This window comes from Trachurus trachurus (genome assembly GCF_905171665.1).
Source record: "Trachurus trachurus genome assembly, chromosome: 21".
NCBI classification, from domain to species: Eukaryota; Metazoa; Chordata; class Actinopteri; order Carangiformes; family Carangidae; genus Trachurus; species Trachurus trachurus.
Window position 1 is genome coordinate 15,186,120 of NC_139899.1, and position 14,567 is coordinate 15,200,686.

Sequence of the window (14,567 nt, forward strand, 5' to 3'; positions counted from 1 at the left end):
CATTTAAATAACTGTCAAAAAAAAAGGGGGGGGGGGGGGGGGTGTTGGTTGGGGTGGGGGGTTGGCATTTGACAGCTAATTAGAACAGCAAAAAGATGAAAAATTAATGTGATTACAGCTTTTAAAGACGTCATCTGAGGTGTATTTTAACTTCAGACCTCACTATTTCACAAAAGCGCCTGCACCCACCCACCCCTCCACCACCCACCACCTTCCTTCATTTGCACACATAGTTGTCCTAATACATGTATCCTGCATCTCCAGCATCTTATCATGTCCATGAGGCATGCACAGAGAAATGTGGAGGAAGAGGAAGGAGGTGGATGGAGGATGGAGGGGTAGTTAGTTTGTCTTGGTTCCCTGCCCTGTGCAGTGACCTCATGCGGGGAGGAGGAGGAGGAGGAGAGGAGGGGGGAGGAGGAGGGAGGAGGAGGGAGGAGCCCAGCAGTGTCCCGTAGGTTACCTTGGTTGGAGCAAGTGGGTGTTTGAGTCCGTGTGGAGATAACGCAAAGAGGAGTGTGGGGGGTTGGAGGGAAAAAAAAAGAAAAAGTTTTGTTTTTGGTACTTTCATATCCATGACATTTATCAGGTAAGACTTTTAAAAACATTTCTCGGGGTGTTTCGACGGGGTGAGCCCGGAGAGGGAGTCTGTGAGCGGCGGGGAAAAGTGAGGAGAAGTGGGGACAGTCGGGAGTTTTTAGTGGCAGTCAGTCTGCTGGAGGAATGTCGGGACATGCCCATGGAGCAGCCGTCAAACCACCGGGGCTGTCTGTCAGCACAGCAGCACACTGTTACTGTCCTGTTTTAAAGTTGCTCCCTGTTGTCTGTCCTCTGATGTACTCGACTAAACTGTCTGTGAGGGACACTTTTTTTTAGTTTTAATGTTAACTTACCGCTGCTAAGGCTCCGTAGCTTCAGGCTGAAACTTTGCTACGAGGTTAGCAAGGTTCAATCAACTGTCTCTCAGGTGGAGGGAACCGGAGCTAACTAACAGGACACACACAGGCAGATCAGCTAAATTCATCTCCTGCTGTGATTCACTTTTTTATTTCTTATGTGTGTGTTGCACATTCACTGTTGTGGAGACGATTCGTCAGTCGATCGGATCAGTTAAGTCGATTGACCGTAAACAAACCTGATAGTTTAGTCTGAATGAAAAGCAGCTAAAACAGGTAGGCTAGAGGATTCACCAAATGTAGGCTACCACATGACACAAATTAGCTCTGAAGAGGGCAGCATCTAATCATTATGATTTTATGTTGTTTGATCTATGAAAAATCCAAAAAGAAACTGAGCAGCAGAAAATAAAAGTCACAATTTTAGAGTCCAAGTTAACTCTGTAAAGCCCAAATCTGTTCCAATTTGGTCACAATAATCATCATTATAGCCTACATCTAGACAATTGAGTAACATCCTGTCCAGTTGGATTTACATATGGGTTTCGCAAATGTTTCATTATATCTGTGTTTTCTACATTTTCATTTGTCTAAATGATTGATCATATAACGTTAGCCTAATTAGGAAAAAAAAATCTATATTGGTGGCTTATCGAATTGACTGTCCATGACACTGCACTGAATTGCTTGTTTCTGTGTTTCCCAACCTGCCTGCAGATTATCAAACTTTTTTTTTCAAAGAACCTTTAAAGGTGTATACAGTAATACTTATTGTGAAGTAGCCTAGCCTACTATCCAGGTCACTGGGATGCAGATGCAGCTCATTACTTTTCTTACAGCTGTGTGGTCTTGTTTGATGCTAATGTTAGTCTGTATTTTGTGATTGGATGTGGTGGTTTTGAAAGCAAAACCCAGCCCAGATATACTAGTAGCTTAAAGCAGAAGGACTGTAATCTTGTCCGCCCACATAAGATTGAGTCATTGAAGTCTGACCACTGGCTGTGTGTGACTTTTGCTGTTTTCAGCATATTTTCAGCAGCTGAATCCCCCTGTAACTCAGCCAGGTGCTTTGAAAATCCAAGCTGTGTTTCCCCCTACAGAGAAACTGCTTATAAATGCCAAACTGCACTTTAATCATTGGTACCATGTGATGTCATCGATTGAGTGATGCTCTCTGAGCAAGTGTTACTAAGTCTTCCTAACCTCACAACCTCTTGACTTTCTATCTTGCAACATTTACCATTTTCTTTGTCGACTTGTGCGTTTCAGTCTAGCTTCAATGGCATTTCCAGTCTATAGCTGTACAATGTTGATTTTCCATCTTGCACTCAACAGGTGGAACTGGCTTAGCTGCTGCAGCAGCATGCTGACTCCCTGTTAACCTGGAGGTATTCAGTATTAACTTTCCAACATAATTTCAGGCAATTTTACGCAGATTATGGAACCATTACTGTGGATTTGCATGCTTCCATGCCAGGGCTAGAGCTACCCCAATTGTCCACCGACTGCAGTGTTATAAGATGTTTGTACTACAGAGCGCTCGTCTTATTGAAAGTGCCACAAGAGGCTATACCTCCCAGTCTCTGCAGAGCCTGGTTCCCATGGTCCCCAGCCAGTTGGCCAGCAACAGATGCTGGCATCGGAGTTGCATTGTTATAGCTGAGGAGGGAAAGTTATTGGAGCCAGTGACCTGACAGACAGCACATACTGAGTTGTTGTTGATGATGATGGTTGTTATTTGGTTCTTTTGAAAGGGGCTACTCACTGTAGAAGCACATGGTTCCAATAGGAAAGCCAGATATTTAGAGATTAGTCGGGTTCAGGACCCTCGGTGTCAGCATACCGCTTAACCACGGTTGTTTTTGAATGAACCCTGAATGTAATGGTTTGGTGACTCAGTCGATTTGGGATTCTGGGACACTAGATACCACAAACCAAACCTTACCACAAATATAAGCAGGAACACGATGGCCTATATCACTCAATCTGCCATTTTTAGTATGTTTCAAGTGAACTGTGCAGTTACCCTCACCATCGGGATTGTTTTGTTTAGGCTCAGGTGTGAAAGTTTTCATTCAAACTCATTTGTGAACCCTGGTGAATCAAGTGAACTAACCTAAAGTGACATTGTGTAGGAGTGTGATTTTTTTTCTTTTTCTATTTTTTTTTTTTAATCATATCAAAGATGCGTTACAATCCCAGAGATGGTTTTATGTGAGTCTGTGTGTTGTGAAATAATGGTGCAATAACACTAGCAGAAGCAGTTACCCCCCTGAGTTCCTGGAACGTGAACAAAGGAAAGGTTGTTTTGTGTTTCATGCCATGCCAGGAGAGACACACTCTCCCTCAATAAAGCACCTGAAGTGGTCACAAAATCTTAACAGGGTTAAATCAAAGTAAAGGGATATTATTATTCCTCTAAGAGAGGATGCATCTCATCAACATCATTTATGAGCCCTAAGTATGATCTAAAAAGTCTTCATTACCTTTGTATTGCAGTGATGTGTTAGCAAGAGTCCTAGTCCTCTAAGTTACAACCCGTACAGTGTTTTCTGTTGAGTTGAAAGTCCAGGTGAACAAGCATGTATATGTGTTGGAGGTCTGTGCATGTGCATATGTGCGCTCATGCTTGCATGTGTGCATCTGAATCACGTGTGTGTTTGGAAGTGCTTCTTAGTAACAGCTGTTACTGATTTACATTTTTGTCAAGCCTTTTTGAAAACCCCAGAGACAGACAGGGAAAGGTTCAGAGGTGCACGGCGTCTTAGACATACCACGGTGTGCAGTTCAGTATTTGTGGCAAGTTAGGTGCAAAAAGTGTACGCCAAAATGTTAATTTAACATTGGTTGCACAAAAAAAAGTGAAAGTAGCCTACCTATTTTTACTAATGAGACTTTTTCTTTTAATGAGATGCCATTTGAATACCATAGTGCCACCCCTAAACCCTGGACCCTCACAGGTTTTAATTGATGTTGAGTGAAGGAGGGTGTAAGGAGTCCAGACGCTGTGTGAGGAATGAGACAGGACTTTGTGAACTCACATTTACCGGCACAGAGACATTTTTGAGGCCAGTAAACTGTAAAAAGTAATATATACTAGAATACTTGGTGCTATCAGTGTCAAGTTTTTCCATTTTGAATTTTTCTCTCAAAAAGTACACCGCCATTGTTGAATGTCAAAACACTTGCACCGTGGGATCTTCAGTTGAAGCCTCAAGCAGTTAACGACTTCACAGTGGGACGACCCCCCGAGCCCTCGGAGAGTTTTGGGGGAATGCCTGTTGAAGACGGTTAGGTCTTTACAGGCAGACACTGGAAGTGGTTGTAGGACTATTGTGCAAAGCTTGATCTATTCTTGTCACAACAATGAATCATTGACATAAATTGTCTTTTGAGGTTAGCTTGTCTCTGACTCAGACATGTCAACTTTAATATCTCTGCTACACCTAGGCCTGTAAAAGCAGTGCACATAAAAATAAAAAAGACCGAATGATAGATTGTCTCATACCTGTGTGGACGATGTGTGTTTTGGCAGTGTAGTAACGGCATACAAATGAATGAAAGTCCCTGTTGCTGCTTTGTTTTTACACCCAGCCATCATCCTATCTGGATTTGCACAGTTAACCTATAAACCATTGAGAATTATTACATTTTTCGACGGAGCATTTCTTCTCCAACTGGCCCAGCTTTCCTAGCCTTCATGGCTCTGGTTGCATGCTGTTACTCCAATCACTGCAACTAGACTCAGTGAGCGAGACACACACAAAGATGAGTGGAAAGTGGGGTAGACAGAGAGTGAGAAAGAAACGAAGAAAGGAGTTGTTAAGGTTGTTTACTTGTGAAGATGTGAGATCGTTAGGATGTGAATTGAAGTTAACAAATAGAAGAAAAAGGGGGGAAATCTTTTGAAACCTATTTCATTCAAAGTAGACTTTAGTGAAGCAACATCTTAACTTCCATTAGAATAAGTGTGAATCACATAACTATTAATAGAGAAGCTGTTTGTGATTAATTTCCTACCAAACTGATATGCCTATGGACCTTGGCTTGACCGCTCATTGAATTTTATTTTAATACCCCTGTCATGCACTAAACGGCATTGTTATAAGCCAACTCAGCATTGCTAAAGAGAGACTGGCTAAAAATAAACCTGCTAAAATTGACAAGTGGTGTGACATGTTATCTCGTTATCTGCAACGTGTTTTGTTTTGTTTTGTTTTTTTGGCCTGAACCCTTGTTAAATGTGTAGTGTCTTAAACCCTGGCTTACTGGGAATGCTGCTTTTGTCTGTGGATTTGTCAGTGGCCTCCTGTACTGTTCTCTTGTAAGATGATTCATTTATGTGACCCTCCTACCAACAAATCTTAATAAGAGAGAATATGTGTCAGTGTTTTCAGCAACTTCCTGTAGACTTTCAACACTACTCGTTAATGTTTTACCCGTAATCAAATACCAGGCTTCCCGGGAAGCTAATGCTGCATTAAGTGGGTGCAGCAATGATGCAGCTTTATTTATGTTTCGCTCTAGATTTTCATTCAAACTTGATTGCTATCGTGAATCAGTAATAGTGTGATAAAGTTTAATCAGCAATGATAAAAGGAGTTAATGACTGTAACTCTGATGAGGTGATTGTTGCAACTCAGCGTGCAGTTACGTCTGCGGCTGGTTGATGATTCCAGCAGAGAGGTGGTAGCTGCTGTGGTGTGAGCTGTGTGTAATTACAGTGGAAAAACTACCAACCAATTTGACGGAAAAAGGAAAATCTCAAAGTGGAGAAACTAGTTTGTGAAATCCTGCCTCACGCATTAACTCATCCATAAATCCGCATTCAACATGGATGTGTCAAGCTAAATCAACGTAGGCCATATATAGGCCAATGGCTATAGCCTAGGTTTGATATGGGAGGGCAATATTTATTTACAGAGGATGTGCAATGCCTTTTCCTATTCAACATTTTACTTTCAGGTTCAGCCAGTTTCCATAGCCTGGGGTGTAACTGTAAATTCACAGCAATGATAGCTCTCTAAAACATGCCTTGACAATTCTAGGGCAACACAGCTGGGAAAAAAAGACAGTATCGGTTTAATGCGATACATGTGCACCGGTGTCAGGATTTAATCAGTCATATTGGAGATGGTGGGCCCACAAGTGGCTGCAGAGGGTGAATCAGTCTTTCCAAAACGACAGTACCTTTCCCATGGAAGTCTAATGAGTAGATCAGACTTATTATCCTTTTTAATTTCATGCTGAGCCATGCGACTAGTCCTCCTCCTCCTCAGAAAAAAAAGAAAGAAATCTGGCTTTGCCCCAAGCTACAAATTTGAATCTGCCTTTGTCTGTAATGGGGTAGTGTAATTTCCCACAGGTAGAGGTAAATAATCAAATAATCACAGAGGTTTAAGTGAGTATCAGCCTGTTTTCTCATTATTCAGTTTAAAAGAACACTCCCCTGATTATTTTTAGACGGTATCGTCGAATGAGCCAGCTACATGGTCATGTTTGTGACTAACACCATGTCAGCGGGTTATGACGTTATTTCTCTGCCCGGCCCTCTACAGCTGTGATGACTGTATCCTCGTCTTAAATGATCTTACATAAAACTTGTGTTGTGTGCTCCATTTAAAAGTTCACCACCTCCCTTGATGTGTAATGGCCCTCTTCCATTTAGAAACCTCTATCATCGCTGACAAACGCTGCTAACTGGCTTTTCAAAAGATTTCCTAAAGGAAAGATCCAACAATGGTGCTGCATACTCTACTGACAGCCTTCATCTGGCTTTTTATACAGTGTTAGATGTGTATTCTTGTGAAGAATTCTGCCAACACACACAGCATGCTGGTGTGGTGATTGATTTTTCTCCAATATCCTCATCATACCCAGAGGTGCTGAAAAGACGCCGTTGTAATTCTCTGAAGTTTGATGTTGCAACCTCTGTTCTTCACTATGAAATGTTTTTTTTTTTTTTTTTGCACAATGTAGATCATTTCATCTTCCTCCTGTATAAATCAAAAACACAAAAAGTGAGCTTTTTTTTTTTCAACTCACAGGTGGTGGATTATTGGCCTGAAAAACTGTCTGATCTGTTGTTGGTTATTACCTGCTTGCCCGTCACATGATGCAAGTTGGCTGTAGTATTATATTAACAAGTTAAACATTGTCTTTGCTCCGTGAGGTCAGCCATCAGTTTTCTTTCTTTTTGCTGATTGCAAGCTGAAGCCATGCTCGAAGGTTGGGGGGCTGTGCAGGAAGCACTTGAGTCAAACCGGTAGACTCGTTACATAAAAATGTCTGTTCTTTTGTTATTTCCCTTCCACTCACGTTAGTGTGAATAACAACCTCTGCTTACAATGGCTGACACTGAGACCGTGTTGTCCTCCATACCTACTCCCCTACACTTCCTCCTTCAAGGGTTTGTGCGCTAACTTTCCGTTGTTTGCCGACCACTTGAACTCACCGTCCAGGCCGGGGCCTAACCCTTCTTCCTGCTCTCGGTGAACGGGCAACAAAGGACCCCCATAACTATTGGAGTTTGCAGGCCTGTTAAAAATATCTGATCATTTTTTTTGGGGGCTGTGTATGTATGTGAGATAAACAAACTTGAAGGTCAGCCCATGGTGAGAATTTCCATGTTGCCATGCCAACGCCGCGGAAATCTGAGCGTGATCGTTCATGTAGAATCAGTCGATGACGAGAGCTGGCAGGGTGTTTTCAGTGAGAAGGAAGACGGAGGCACCAGGTGGAAAAAATAGCTGTCTGCAGCCGGTCCTTGAAGAGCGGGGAAGTTGATCTGAGCTTAAGGCTTCTCTCTCTATTGTCTGCCAACCATCAGAGGACAAAGCAAGTCCTAACTCACCAACTGCCAGTCTATGTGAAACGCTTCCCCGCCAGAGGCAATAAGGACAAACAATCCTATTTCCGTTCTATATATAGCCGTCTTCTCAGTTGACTGTGGTATAGCATGGTGGCCCCATTAACCACATGTCACGTCAGCATTGTCCAGGTGAAGATCCTTTTCTCCTTCACAACCAGTATGGATTTGAACTCTTATCAATTCAACGGTGACCTGGAAAACATACATGTTGGTACCCCCGAGGCAGCTTTTAACCAACCCATGGGTTTCCATTTCTCTTCACTGAAAGGAGACCGTCTGTACCAAAGAGCGGAGTCAGTTTTTTGATTGCTACCTAGAGGTAACAGACAGCTCACATGTGAAAGTCACTGAGCTGACACATGCCTGACTGAACATGCCGGTAGTGGAGACGCATTCTTAGTGCCACATGTTATTGCACAGTGATCGTCGTCGGTGTGTGTATCCGCTTCAATTGTTTCAGTGTTTAGAAGCTTTGTAGAGACTTTTAATGACTACTACTGCTGTTTCTCGGGGTAAATGTGAATGTATCTGTTTTGTCTCCACAAAGACCTGTGAGCCACGGCGGGACTTTCACTGATCTATTATAATAATGACGATAATGAAAGACCTCTTCTAAGGGGACGTCGTTTGAGGCTGATATCCAAATGAAGCCGAAATGCTCTGGACGTGACTGTGAAGGCCTGAGGAGTCTCGATGCTCATCTTGCCGCATACCATTCAGTCCACGACTCCTCACTGAGGAGACTCTCTCAGTTATGTCTCACCTACAGCTTAGGCTTAGCTGTTTTTCGATGGTGACTGTGGTGCGTCTGCTTTTGTTGGGAGGCGCACTTTGATTTCATTAACTTCTTCTCAGCACTCCTCACATCTACCTCCAATAAAAACAGCCTCAGGCTTAGGCAGCATCAACACATTGTGTTTTCACGCCTGTTGCAAATGAATACGCAAGACTTGATGAATAGTAAGGCCAAAGTGACTTGTCTCTGCAGGGCATGGATTCTCTATCTTACAATGTGATACTGAGCATTTCCAAGAGTAAGTTGATGTGAGTAGATCTAACTGATATTCAGCATGTAAGTTGCCATTTCCAGTATGGCTGGTATATACACGGAGCTGGTGTCCCCTCAAGTAGTATATTGCTACTGTAGTTGTTTCCCCTCCCAAGTAATTGAGTCACTTATCCACTGAACCAGAAATCATTAAGTACAAGAATAACATCAGTTTGATTTGTTACCATCTGTGGCTATTGCAGTCAGGTGTCAGAGCTGTCTGCTCAATTGGCAAGAGTGTGCCGTGTTGAGAAGTATCACTCTATTATAGTATGTAGCACTGGTTCTCAAGTGGTGCCAAGGGACCAAAAAAAAAATACAAAGTTTGTGTTCAATACATGTTATGATTACCGTGTCGTTGTTAAATCTGTCGTAACACAGTGATTAGAATTGCCTGGCTTTCATTCAAGTTTATTACAAATCTTAATTCCACCCCTGGGGGGTAAAAATGGCTCTTAGTAGAAACACAGCTCGAGATAGGGACTAGAGATGATGTGCCACTCTCGGAGTGGGAGCTGACTGTGTTTGTCTGGTGGCTGCGACGGGGGAGGGTGGATGGAAGGAATTTGTCGTGTTGGCTTTTGGAGTTTCAAGAGGGCGTTTTTTCATTTCCTGTGGGTTAACCTGGTGATGTTTATTGTTACTGTGGAGATGAGCAGCCGGCTCCCACATAGCAGCAATCAGTCCAAGTGACGAGGCTAATGCACTGCGCTGTATACTACACTGACACAGACAGATCTGCTTCTAACCACATCACGCCTGGTGTTTGCCCCGGGGTCATGCTCTCTGTCAGCAGAGGCAAGTTGTTAAACATGATACAAAATCCAAATGTTGTTGCTCAATACACAATGAAATACCTGTAGAATTAATGACACGCCTATTAGCTTCAGCTGGACTTTGCCTTTACTGCTGTTTGCATTCGACTTTGCTAACAAGCTAAACATGGTAAACATTATACCTGCTCGGCATCAGCAGTTTAGCATTGCTATTATTCTGAACGCGTGGTGACATTAACAATTAGCTACAGTCAACGGCGCTGTACCTATTTCAGTGTCACAGCTCTTTCATTACTGTCATTTGATTGTTTGTTGTCCACAGATGTGAAGTTTACATTGACAGCACTATACATGTTTATGTTAGTTCAGCATTAGTTATCTATTAGCATTGTCTGGATGTAATACTGCTGTTTGTACATGATGTTTGTGTTTTAATTAGAGGTAGTTGAAGCCATATATCACATCACTGTGTTGAGACATTGTACACTGTCGCCCATAAAGTTGGAATGATTTTGTTTTCAGACATTTCCTCTTGTTTTTCCCCTATTCATACACATCCATAATCACCTTTGTCCAGGCACAATGATAACATTACTGAGTCCCAGTTACTACCAGTTTTGAGAAGATATAGGCCTAAACTTCATCTATCAAGAATAAATCACAATCATTTCATGAGAAGAGGTAAAAGAAATATTTTATTCCAACTTCATGGGCAACAGTGTATAATGTAAGTAACTAACCGTATTAAAATTGTAATGATGACAGAGGTGTTATATATCTTGCACATAATTTAATGCTGTGCACTAGAGTGAAGGCTCTGTGCTGAAGGAAATGATGATGCATGATGCTTTTTGAGCGTCAAAAAATCACATTGGTAACTAAGAATTGTTATCCCATAGCCAGAGTCTGTGAAAATGTGCAATAGGAAAAGGTTTGTACAGCAGCAGACATAAACAAATGATGAGCAGAGAGTTTAACTGTACATAGTGTCGGTCAGCTGTCAGGGTTACTTTCATCTGTGATGATTTGTTCTTTCTTGTATTTATGAAAGCTCGTCATCAATCATGCAGAAGTACCATATTGACCCGAATATAAGACCATTTTTCTGTCGGAAAAAAGTCTGAAAAAGAGTTGTCTTATATTCGGAGTCTAGATATTTATATATGCAAATCAGCGGGTGACGCCAAACAACGTCTCCCCAAGCAAGTCAGAGCTTGTCTTTCTCTCAAGCTCACATACACCAGTGACATGGAGAGATGCAGCCGTAACACAGAGACCCGCTGAGAAAAAGGGGCTCAAAGGGTGGACAAGTTGGCAAACAACACGGGAGTTATGATGCCAATTTTAAGATAATGGTGATCAGTGTTGGAATTACCCCCGCACCGAGGGAGCTACCTGCTTGTAGGCCTCTCCTGTAGACTGTAGTTTCTCCTATCGCTAATATATTACAGATACAGTTAGATAATGAATACATATTCCACCCACTACTGTTTTAATGCAATCTACCAGTTGTTATTTCACTGAAAAGAAGGTTCAATTTTTCTTTGATTTTGACTTTAAAAAGTATTTTTCCAAATACAGGTCTTGAAAAAGGGGGGTCGTCTTATATTCGGGTCAATACGATATGTACAGAATTCAAGAGAATATGTGTTTGTGTGTGTGGTCCAGGTGTTACCTTGAAACTACACTGGTGATTTTGATTTATATATTTTTTGTCCTGCCGGAGTACAACCTCATGAAAAGTTAACTTCTTTTTGACCAGTCGAGGCTGAGCTGAGCTGCGGAGGCTCATCAGGGATTTGCCCCACACACCTCCACCCCCCCCACCCCCATAACAGATTCAGTGGAAGCTCTGCCTCAGTGTTTCATTTGAAACCATCAAGGATGAAAAAGGGCGGATCGATAGCCTCTCTCAGCAGCAGTGAGAGACCTAGATATTTAAAGCCTGGTCTCTGGGGTTAAGGACTGTGTGTTTTACTTGCAGAAGGCATACCCTTATTTGGTTGAAACCATTCTTTTCTCCTTATTGGAAAGAATACTCTGCTGCTATTAATATAGTGGGGTACAGTAAAGCAGTTTACTATTGTGTCGAAAGGGATAGAAACCAAAAACCTCACATTTTCTGTTGTAGCTGCCGCTGTGTTCAGGAAAGTGTGTTTATGCCGTGGTCCAAGTACATGAGACTATAAATAATCCCAAAGCAAACAAGCACATCCAGGCTAGACCTTGAGTTCATGTTATACCGTTTCACTCTAAGGATTGAAAATGCACACTAGATTGGGAACAACCGTCGAAAACAATTGCAAACACCCAAGTTCAGCCACATAGCATCAATTATGTGTGGAATTCAGGGCATTTGACAGAGTGTTTTCCTGCGTAGCGAGATAGCAGAACTTGTCCTTTTCTGTTTAAATATTAGAGCATTCTTTCCATGTGCCCCTCCACTGATGACCTGCAGGATTGGGAGTGCTGTGGGAAAACTTCCAGGCGGGTGCCAGCTAAGCAGTATGAAATGCGGATATACACTGTTTTCCTACTGCTGTGTTTGGTTCTTGAGGACATGTTTTGGTTAGTTTTGTGTAAAAAGTTTTAAGTATGCAGCAGTTTGATATCTGCAGGCAGTGGCGGCCTTAGACATCTGGGGGCCCGTTTCAATATTTCATATGAGGCCCTATGCTGTTAAACATGAAATTATTTGCCCATGTGCCCATGTGTCGCTGATGCTTTAAACCCTGAAAGGACGCAGTAAACGCGCTATGCATCCCAGGTACGCACAACACAAAGTGTTAAAATCACTACCAGGGCAAGAAACCAGGACTTAACAGAAAAAACGAGGACTGAAGTTGGTTTTCATAAAAAAAAAAAAAAAAACATGAACAGGAATCTTAACACAATCAAAAACTACAGGCTTTATAATAATATTCTGAATTCAAATTGGCAACAAAAGTAATGAGAGCAAAGTGCTCCGCGTTATTTCAGCACCACGACCACGGACAAGGAAAGGACGAGACATGCGGACAGACAGACGTCTACAGGTGCTGATCCTGTCGGTGCTGCGGTGCTGGAGCAGCAGACAGACAGCTGTCTCCTCCATTAGTAAAATCTGTAAATAAGCTGCCAATAATATCACATTTTAGTTGTGCTCTCGCTGTGTTTTATTTCTCTGTTAAGTTAGGACGTACTCATAGATCGCCTGTTTGGAGGCATTTTAACCCGAGGAAAAAAAGAAAAGAGGAGGAAAGTGATTGACAGACGTCAATCATCAGGTTACGCAACTGGGCGCACGTCAGGAGGAAAGCAGGAAAAACAAAAGGACACTAGAAACGCTAAGAGAAAAGGAATAATACTGGGAGAAGGAAAACGAGGGTCTATTGATAGTTTGCGGGCCGTTTTCAAAGGTAAGACAAGTTGTTATTGATATTTCCTGCCGTATTATTAATCAGGAGCGATTAGTCCCGTCGCGGTGTAGCATGATACGCGCATCAGTGGTTGTAGAGCGGATCAGGGGTCGAGTGTGTGACCGCGCGGTGGACAGAGCTGTTTGTGTGTGTGGTGGATGTAGGCCTGTGTGTGTGTGTATGTTAAGGTGAAACCTATGAATTATTGTGCTGTCTTTGACTTGGTGGCTGGCAGCTGGGGGCCCCCCTGGTGGCTGGGGCCCGTTTCAATTGAAACGGTTGAAACATAGGTAAGGCCGCCTATGTCTGCAGGTGAGAGGAGGAAATTGCTTCCTTTCTGTCCCATGAATAGAAATAGACCCATTTGTGTTGCCGGAAAATTCCCATGGTTTCTCTTCTGTGACAGTAGATGCAGTTCTGTTGTCTTGCCATGGCTGCAAGGAGCTGACTTTATTTTTTTATTTTTTCCCCTCCAGGGGCTGTAAAGAGAGGATTCCAGGAATCTTGCCATGTTCAAGGCGGTGCTGAAGAAGAACAGAGATGGAGGCAAGGGGAGCAAGAAGGATTCAGGTATGTGGAATATCAAAGAGGAGAAACAGCAAACTTGGATCAAGAAAACAAGTTTTCTCACACCCGAGGCTTAGACACAAACTATATTTCAGCGGCAGATGTACAAACACTTCACTTCATGATCGTCGTATTTCCTTTGGTAGCAGCCAGGTTTGTAAATTCATTCCTTGGCTTTGCAGACTCATGGTATATTTCATAGACATTCCTCTTGTTAACATTCAGAACGTGAGCGTTAAAATGAGTCGCAGTTGGAAGCGAAAGCTGAGACGGAAAAGCACAAAAGCGATTCTGACTCCTTGGTGGACAGCTGGCAAACATGCTGTCATCTAAACCATCATTTGCAGCAATTGCCTGGATATGTATGGCCAACAACTTAGCCCTTACCACCTCTGTCTGCGACTGGCTATGCGGTTGCAAGTGACTGACACATATTTAAATACCCACAGTAGGAGCTGGAAAAGATGTTTGCCCAAGGAGTGAAGTAAAACACCACAGGCCAAGTTAGTGTCTTACTCTGAACAGAACATAACAAAACATTTCTGTACGACAAAGGCCAGTGGAGTATATAATGTGTGGACTGTTTAGCTAATGGGTGGTTAAGACAAAAAAAAAACCCCTCAATAACACCAATGGGCCTTAAAAAAGCATTTCTATTTCATTCTTCCTGACCGCCAGAGACGGTATGAAATACCTGGATAAGCATCACGCGCATGCGCAGATCGAGACATAATACCAACAAAGTCATGTGACCTGGGTGACGTAAGCGACCTGATAAAGGGGGCAGGCACCCAGAAATCGTCTCCTTTTCATCTTCTCGCCTTAGCGCACACACAGGTTGTTGTTGTTGTTAGCTTGCCGCATACGCCAGTAGCCTCGTAACCACGACCGGTTGGAGCTACGGTTTCGTCCTCCAGAGGCTGCGTATCCGGCGCTCATCCCCGCTGTGCATATCCGACCACTGCTCGGACTGCGACAGGTAAGTAGCTTGTTTTTCATCGCCGGCGGGCG

The 14,567-nt window shown here is 42.8% G+C and overlaps 1 protein-coding gene across 4 annotated transcripts in view; it reads left to right on the forward strand.

The window, feature by feature from the left end:
- Positions 1 to 497: 497 nt before the first annotated feature.
- tanc1b (tetratricopeptide repeat, ankyrin repeat and coiled-coil containing 1b) overlaps positions 498 to 14,567 on the forward strand; it is a 101,457-nt gene continuing 87,387 nt past the window's right edge. For 2 of the 4 annotated variants that reach the window (XM_083996229.1, XM_083996232.1), the window contains exons 1-2: positions 571 to 589; positions 13,477 to 13,559. In XM_083996229.1, the coding sequence (XP_083852355.1) occupies positions 576 to 589; positions 13,477 to 13,559 (97 nt within the window). In that variant the 5' untranslated portion in view covers positions 571 to 575. Of the gene's footprint in view, positions 590 to 2,265; positions 2,285 to 13,465; positions 13,560 to 14,567 lie in introns of those variants that run through there. The other 2 variants (XM_083996230.1, XM_083996231.1) reach the window with 2 other exon arrangements.